Here is a 7,776-nt window from a genome sequence, read left to right as displayed (position 1 = left end):
ACTGAAGGAGTGACCAGGGGTCCGAGCCGTGGTTTCTTCATCTGTTAAATGGGTCACAATGCCTCTTTTGTGGGGTGACTGACGCTGCGGATGAAGGAACTGAGGTGGTGGTGGTATGTGGGCTCGTACTGCCCTCTGGTGGCTACAGCTGGAGTTGCTGAGCGCCAGTGCCTAGACCTAGATGGTGCCATCAACTGGGAGCCTGGAGGGTCCCCTTCATCTTTGTCTTCTCCATCCCACTTCCTCCTTCTTTACCCAAAAACTTCCCAGGGACCTTAGGGCTGCTTTCTCATGAGCAGGGAAAATTCAATTCAGCAAACATATATTCAGCAGGAATTGAATGGCCCCCTACTGTTTGCCCCGATCTGCGCTTGGTGTTGGAGCTGCAGAGCTAGCCAAGACAGTGAGACTGTCCTGGAAGCTGGAAGCTGGAAGCTGGAAGCTGAAGGCTAATGGGAGCCAGTTGGCAGAGCTGCTGCTTCATGAATGAAGCCTGTTCCAAGAGTGGGGAGAAGTCCTGTGTGGCTGGAGTGGAGGAAATGACAGAGGGGCAGGGGGTGAGATGGGAGCCCCAAACAGGGAGAGTTTGAATATGGTGCCAAAAAGTTGGACTCTTGTTGACAGAAAAACTATGTACGATTGGAAAAGGAGATGCTGACACCTGATTTTCAGCTCTTCTTGCAGAGGATAAGGAATCCAGGAGGTAATGTGTGTCTGTGTGTTATTCTTTAAAAAATGACTTTTTATTATGGAAAACTCAAAAAGTACACAAGAGAGAGAGAACAGTGTTATGATCCCTGTACCTACTCCACAACTTCAGGAGTTATGAACTCTTGGCAACTTTGTTTCATCTATGTCCCCACTTGCTTCCTTCTCCTGTGTTGTTTTGAAGCAAATCCCAGACATCATTTCACATCAAAAAGTTCAGCATCTATTTCTAAAAGATAAAGGCTCTTTTTAGGAACGTAAGGACCCCAGTAGGTGAATAGATTAATAAACCATGGCCCATCCAGAGGATGGACTATTATTCAGTGCTAAAAAGAAATAAGCTATTAAGCCGTGAAAAGACATGGAGGACACCTAAATGCATATTACTAAGTGAAAGAAGCCAATCTGAAAATGCTCCAGTCCAGCTCTGCTGCCCACAGTTCATTTAGGAATTAGGGCGACCCTCGTAGGTATCCGGTCTGTGCTGCACCCTGAGGGACACGCTCCTGGCACTAAAGGGGTGCAGGTCTGGTCTTGGAGACAGACACACTGCCACCACTGCCAGCTATCACATAAGGGTTGCTCAGGGGCCATGCGGAACGGCGTTGGAGTCTTCACGGGGAGACGTCCAATTAGGGTCTCTGGGAGGAACCAGTGTTTGCCACAGTGGAAAGAGGTGGGCGAAGTGAATGCGGGTGGAGGTAAAGCTTGAGGAAAGGCAATGTGACGATTTAAGACATAAGAAAGAGGGAAGTCGAGTGGCTGGAGTACTGGAGTGTGAGCTCTAGGACCAGTGTGTGACACGCCAGACTGGGCAGCTCGTGGACACTGTCCTGGAGTTTGCGTTGATATCCCAGCCATCGGGGAAAGAGACAGTGCTATCCTCCTAACTCACAGGCCAACTCCAGGGAAGGCAGCGGAAATCCTGGGCAGGAGAGGAGGGAGGGGGTGCCCCCAGTTAGGGACCCCCGAGTCCCCGAGAAGCGGCGGCTTTGGGAAGAACCATTCTCTAGAGGTGGAGAGGGGAGGAGAAGCCCTGAACTTGGAACCAAGGCCACCAAACCAGTTTGAACCTCCTCTCTACTCTTTTTCTAGCTCTTCTCTTACTTTTGCGGTCTGTTCCGCCAACAATAGCTCGCTCTCGCGCAACCCCGGGTCCCGGGCACCCCTAGTTGCTCCTCGGCCGCCGCCTCCCGCGCGTGGGCCGGCCGTGCCGGCGTCCAGCCACGCGCAGGTTATAAAGGCCGGGCTGCGTCAGCTGACTGCCGACCCAAGATGCCCCCGGAGGAGTCTCGGCAGGGCTGCGCCGGGGACCGGGAAGGACCCGGGCCCGGGGATCCCCAGCAGTCACCCCTGCACTCCCGCCCGCTGCCAGTCACGCTCCAGAGCCCTCTGCGGCGCCTGAACCCGTCGCTGCTCAGGCTCGGGCGGCCGGACCGGCAGCTGGATCCGGATCCCGGTGCGTCTCCGGACCTCCAGCCGAAGCTCCCGCGGCCTGCGAGGCTGGATCTGAGCCGCAAGCCCCGTGCGCGTCCGCATTCGTGGCTGTCCGGGGGAATGCCCAGCCTGTGCGCAGCAACTCAGACGCGCGTGGACCCGCTTCATATTCCAAGGGCCTTTTGGTCCCCGGGCCACTGGCCTGCGGACTGGAGAGGCAGCGGGCGTCTGGAAGACGCCGGCTGCTTACATCGGCCGGCGGCCGGGGGTGTCAGACCCCGAGGGCGCCGCCTTTGTTCGGGAGCTGGAGGAAGGTAAACCGGGTCCCGGGACCCCAGAGCGACTAGGACTAGGGCAGCTCCAGGCAGGAGGGGACCCTGTCAGGTCCAGGCGCCCCGCCCCCTCTGACACTCAGCCCCACCCCTCCATCCACCACGCGAGGTCACTATTTGCAGTGCCTGTCGGGTCCGGTCGCCACTTCCCCACCTCCTCCCCTTCTCTCGGTCCCCGAGTTCCGTCGGTGGGGCAGGTCCCGGGGCCCGCGCTCCGTTCCCCCTCCCCGCTCCCTCCGTCCCTCCACGCCTGTTGCTGCAGCAGATCTGCGCATTTTCAGGGCCCCTCTCCCGGGTCTACCGCAGTGCCAGGAGAGGGGCAGAGAGGCGGGGGGCTGCGGGAGGCGCTCGGAGTCTGCGCTGGACGGCGGCGCCAGCGATCGGAAGGTGGGTGGGCAGAGGGGGAGGTTTTGCAAACCTCTTGGCTGCGGGGATCGAAGTGGGGCTCCCACCCAGCCTGGGAATGGGCGGGGCCTCAGGCAGAATCTGCAGCTTCTCTTCCCTCACCTCGTCCCCTGGACTGGGTCTCAGGTGCCCCTACTCCAGTGCTGGAGACGTCTCTTTCCCTCTCCTCCCCATGCGCAGCAGGTGCAGGGTGGTTAATTGCATCTGTTTTTATAACCTGTGAGTTTCAACTGAGCTGGCCAAGGATGCCCTCTACGTAAGGGCTGATGAGTGAGTCTTCCTCGGCACTTCCTCAGCTGCCTTCATTCTCCTAGGCGCCAAGGACCCAGGCGTCCTGAGAGTCAATTTCTGCCTGAGCCTGGAGGCCTGTGAGCTACTTACCTCACTCAGGGCCCTCCAGGAAAAAAAAAAAAGTTCAGTTGACCCTGGGAACAGGGAAGGGTGTGCTGAGTACTGGGGGCTATGGAGAGGATATTGGGGGCAGGAAAGGAGCTTAGTCTTCTCCTTTGTTGCTGACCCTTGTTGAGGAAGAACTGGGGATAGGGTAGGAAACAGTGGGGTGTAGGGTAGCATATGCCCCCTTTTTCCTGACCTGGCTGCCCCCTTTCTCTTGCAGCACGGTGTCCTGACCGACCTCCTGTGTCAGTCAAGAAGATCAGCCAAGAAGATGTCAGAGTGATGTTAAATTTGCTGGAAGAGGTGTGCTACCTTTCCTACCCAGGCCACCCGGCCTTAGCCAGGCTGCTGTTTTAATTCTGTCCCGTAGGAATAGGAGTCTTACCTATTTCTTATCTGGTGACCTCTCGGGGGGGGGGCCAAGCCAGGAGTCCCTCTTATAGAAGGCAGGTAAATGTAAGATATCCAGGCTGGAAGAGCTCTTACAGCCATCCGGTCTGATCTACACTGTTCCCCTAAGGGGAAACTGAGTCAGGTCCCTCAGTGGGTTAATGGAAGACTCTTGTGTAGTACCCTGGAGAACTAGGGGACAGGGAGGGTTTCTTCTAGTGGCCTAGGTTCTCTGACCCGAGTATTCCCTAGCTTTTCCTATCTGTCTGGGAGATCCCAGAAACCAAGACTACATTTCTCATGGGTGGGGGGGTCCCTCTGCAGAGAAAGCGGGACTTGAATACAGCAGCTCGTGTCGGCCAGTCCCTGGTGAAACAGAACAGTGTTCTGATGGAGGAGAACAGCAAGCTGGAAGGCATGCTGGGCTCAGCCAGGCAGGAGGTAACTGGGCAGGGAGGCAGGGATAAGGGTTGTGCCGTCTCAGGCCTACCTACTCCTCTCATGGCAGGACCCTCACCTGCCCCTGCCACGCCCCGACCCAGGGCTTCTCTCCCCCAGTCAGATTTTACACCTTAGGCACCTGATGAGCTTTCGGGATGAACTCCTTCAGCTCTTCTCAGAGTCTGATGAGGAGGAGGAGGAAGAGGAGGAGAAAGAGAAAGAAGAGGAGGAGGAAGAAGAGAAAAAGAGGAGAAAGAGGAAGCAGAGGAGGGGCAGCAGTGCGGTTGTCTCTATGCAGCCCCTGAGCTGTGAGTGTCCGGACTTTGCACCTGGGCAGCCCCTTCTGTGATCCTCAGTACCATTGTTTGCAAACAGGGACACTGATGGACAGTGTACCTGCCAGTCAGGTTGCTGGGGCTCATTGAGACCGCCATACTTAGCCTGGGTGGGCTGGGAGCTGAGCCCCCACCCCCCTGCACCCTGCCTCCCATCGCATCTTCCCTAGGATGCCTCTGAGGGAGGCAGAGCCGCTGCACCACTGCCCACAGTTGGAAGCCCTGCAGCAGCAGCTGAGGCTGCTGGAGGAGGAGAACCAGCAGCTGAGAGAGGAGGAGAAGGGAAGAGGTCGAGCTTGTGGCCAGGGGATATTGACTCCCCTGCCCAGTCCTCTTTACCTCCCTCCAGGCCTCTCAACTTGATGCCCTTGAAGAGGAGCAGATGCTCATTCTGGAATGAGTGGAGCAGTTTTGTATGTGAAGTTGTAACTTGGGAAGGAGCAGAAGGAAGAACTCAGGACTCTGAGTCTGGAAACCCGAGTTCAAGTCCCAGCTCTGGCACTTCCTAGCTGTGTGAGCTTAGACAAATTCCTTGACCTCTCTGAACCTTCATCTGTAGAATGAAGATTACTAATCTCAGCCCTGCTGTCTTCTCCAGGATTTACAGCTGAAGAAATGCTTTGTGTAAACTGTAAAGAGCTATACAGGGGCTGTGGGTCTCCTCTCAGCCAATACCTCTTTGTTATTTGGGGCAAGGAGAGGGAGGGAGCTGTGAGCTTCCAGAGACCAGGCACCCCAAGGCACTGGAGTTGGGGCAGTTCAGAGTTGCACATTAGGCAGTGGCTTTGCCTGGCATTGTGCGTTAATGAAGATGAGTGAGACACAGGGTTTGTCCCTGAGGAACTCAAGTCTGGCTCGTGAGATGCAGACTCAAGGTGGCAATAGCTGTTCCCTTTGTCCCAAACCTGACCTTTCTTCCCACTGGGTTCCCTAGCGCCCTGAATGGCCCCACTGGTCCCCAGACCCCTGGGGTAGGAGCCAGTCCTCATATTCGGTTGCTTCTCGCTCCTGGAGATATGACGGGGAGCAGAAGAGTGGGGCAGGGGGCTCTGGCTGGGGCTGGCTTGCGGGGACATGGAAAGACTTTCCTGTCTCTCTTGCACTACAGTGAGGAACAAGAGCAGGACCAGGGGTTCGAGGCTGAGGAACGGTTGATGCTGGCAGAGGATTTCATGCCTGTAGAGGAGTTAGTGCCTGAGGAGGAGCTGGAAGTCACAGAAGACGTGGTGACAGCTGAGGAGGGGGTAACAGAAGAGGCAGAGCTGGTGTCAGAGAAGGCCGAGGCCTGGGAGGAAGTGGAGGCAGAACTGGATAAGGCAACAAGGATGAATGTGGTAGCCTCAGCCCTGGAGGCCAGTGGCTTGGGCCCCTCTTATCTGGACATGAAGTATGTCCTCCAGCAACTGGCCAACTGGCAGGACATCCATTTCAGGCAGCAGCTGAGGCAGAAGATGCTCCAGAAAGGTGAGTGCTCCCCTGGGGGCCTCCCTGACAAGCTGCAGATTGTCATGCAGATGAAAGGTGCTCACTTACCCCAGCCTGGCCCTGACCCAGTGTGCTGATTTGCATGGACTTTGCATGTCATTTGCAGAGACACCGTCAGGTCCCCCTCAGCAGGGACTGTGGCCGCAATGCTCATTTACATGGAATTTGCATAGGATTCCAGATCTCTACCCCCTTTCTCTGGGGGGCTAGGCTGGGGGTCAGGGCCCTGGAGCCTCCCAATGCACCTCAGCTTCCTGTCTCTGCCCACCCCCTTCTTCTGTCACTATCCTTGCCTCCCCCATCCCCAAGCCCCCCCAACCCTGCAGCAGTGGCACCAACAGGCCACAACAAACATGGGGGGCGGGATGGAGGAGCAGCAGCCCAGGGTGCCAAACCAGAACCACCCTCCCATGGCCTGGGAGGAAGAGGGGCCTTCTGGGGTCTCCCAGGCCACTGGGACAAAGGCCTCTGCCAGCAAGGGCCACAGTTAGACCAGTCCCCTGGGTGAGTCTGAAGGTGGGCCAGGGTCTCCTACAGGGTGGTGAGGGGTGGGTCAGGGTCTCGTCTCCCCAGCTAGAAACCTCAAAGTTTGGGGACCTCCACTTGCTGAGTGCAGGCTATGTGCTAAGCTGTGTGAGCCCTGCCTCCAAGGAACTCACAGGGATATGAACGACGATTTATTTACCCATGTTATCTCCTTCAATTCTCACACCCCTGTAGGCAGGTATTATCCTCTCCATTTATTTGGTGAGGAAACAGGTTCAGAGAGTGAATAACTCATTCAGGGTCACACAGCTAGAGCGGATCTGAGGCTGATCTCTTCACTACATGGTATGTGCCCTGGCCTATCCCTCCCTACTGACCCTATCCTGGTGCCTGCCTGGCCTTCTGGGTCAGCCGTGAAGTTCGTAACCTGTTGGTAGCGTCACCAGAATATTTGGCCTATTCCCACTCAGATGGCACTTGGGTTGACCTCATCAGGGTCACCACATAAGGTTGTGCAGGTTATAAACTGAATACTGACCTCTGTTTCTCGGCCATGGGCAACCTGTCTAGCTATCAATGGTAGCTGTCTCTTTCTGACATGACTGACCAGCCTCCAGCCTCTGCCTGCTGCCCAGGCCAGGCCTGTGGCCCTCAGGCCCTCACTTCACATCCATCCCCTTCTCTTCCAGGCTTTGCTGTTTCCCAGCAGCCTGCAGAGGCCCCACAGAAAGCCTGAGGTCCCCCCTTCCGCTGCCTGGCCAAGTCGCAACCCCCGCCAAACCTTCCCTCTCATCCTGAGAAACAGAACCCCCTGTCTGTCACCAGCCCACTGTCTGTCCTGATGAATCTGGGCTGGAGCTTGAGAGCTCAAGCCTCAACCCTCTGCTGGGACAGGCTGAAGGAACCCCGGCCCTCCTTCTGCAGCTGGTGCAAAAGCTGTGGCTGCTGGGCCTGGATCACATGATGGCCCCAGGGGTGGAAGAAGCCCAGGGGGAGACACACCAACTACCAGGCCCAGCTCTGACTGGGGCCGGGGCGCAGGCCCTTGGAGCAGGAAGTTGTTCTGAGTACCCTCCTAACAATATGCCCTTTACCCTTGGCTCCCAAATTAAAGGTGGCTCCCCAGTCCTTGTTGACTTTTAGGGACCCCCATCCTTGGCCGTTTCTTCTCAGTCCCTAATTCCTGTTTGTAACTGGAAGTGTTTCTGTTTGTGGGTGAAGAGTTTCTCTGCCCAGTGGTGTGCCTCCCCCCAGTCTCCCTGCCTTGGTCTCTGAGCGTCCAGATGCCCACACAAGGCCCGGTCACTCCCTCCCACTGTCTTCCCCTCAGTTCTCCTTATTTCCTCCTTCCAGATGTTCTC

General features: G+C 56.6%; 1 protein-coding gene across 1 annotated transcript; it reads left to right on the top strand.

The window, feature by feature from the left end:
• Positions 1-1,983: 1,983 nt before the first annotated feature.
• On the top strand, positions 1,984-7,236 carry HAP1 (huntingtin associated protein 1). Its single transcript, XM_033090150.1, is given in 10 exon segments — positions 1,984-2,047; positions 2,050-2,295; positions 2,298-2,459; positions 3,499-3,581; positions 3,993-4,109; positions 4,231-4,353; positions 4,356-4,417; positions 4,615-4,718; positions 4,792-4,861; positions 5,379-7,236. Coding segments are annotated over 10 exon segments (1,659 nt in total). The 3' UTR covers positions 6,007-7,236.
• The last annotated feature ends 540 nt before the right edge of the window (positions 7,237-7,776 follow it).

Source organism: Rhinolophus ferrumequinum, chromosome 21 (assembly GCF_004115265.2).
Source record: "Rhinolophus ferrumequinum isolate MPI-CBG mRhiFer1 chromosome 21, mRhiFer1_v1.p, whole genome shotgun sequence".
Classification (NCBI taxonomy): domain Eukaryota; kingdom Metazoa; phylum Chordata; class Mammalia; order Chiroptera; family Rhinolophidae; genus Rhinolophus; species Rhinolophus ferrumequinum.
The sequence above is the reverse complement of the archived record's forward strand: the minus strand, read 5'-3'. Positions and strand labels throughout refer to the sequence as shown.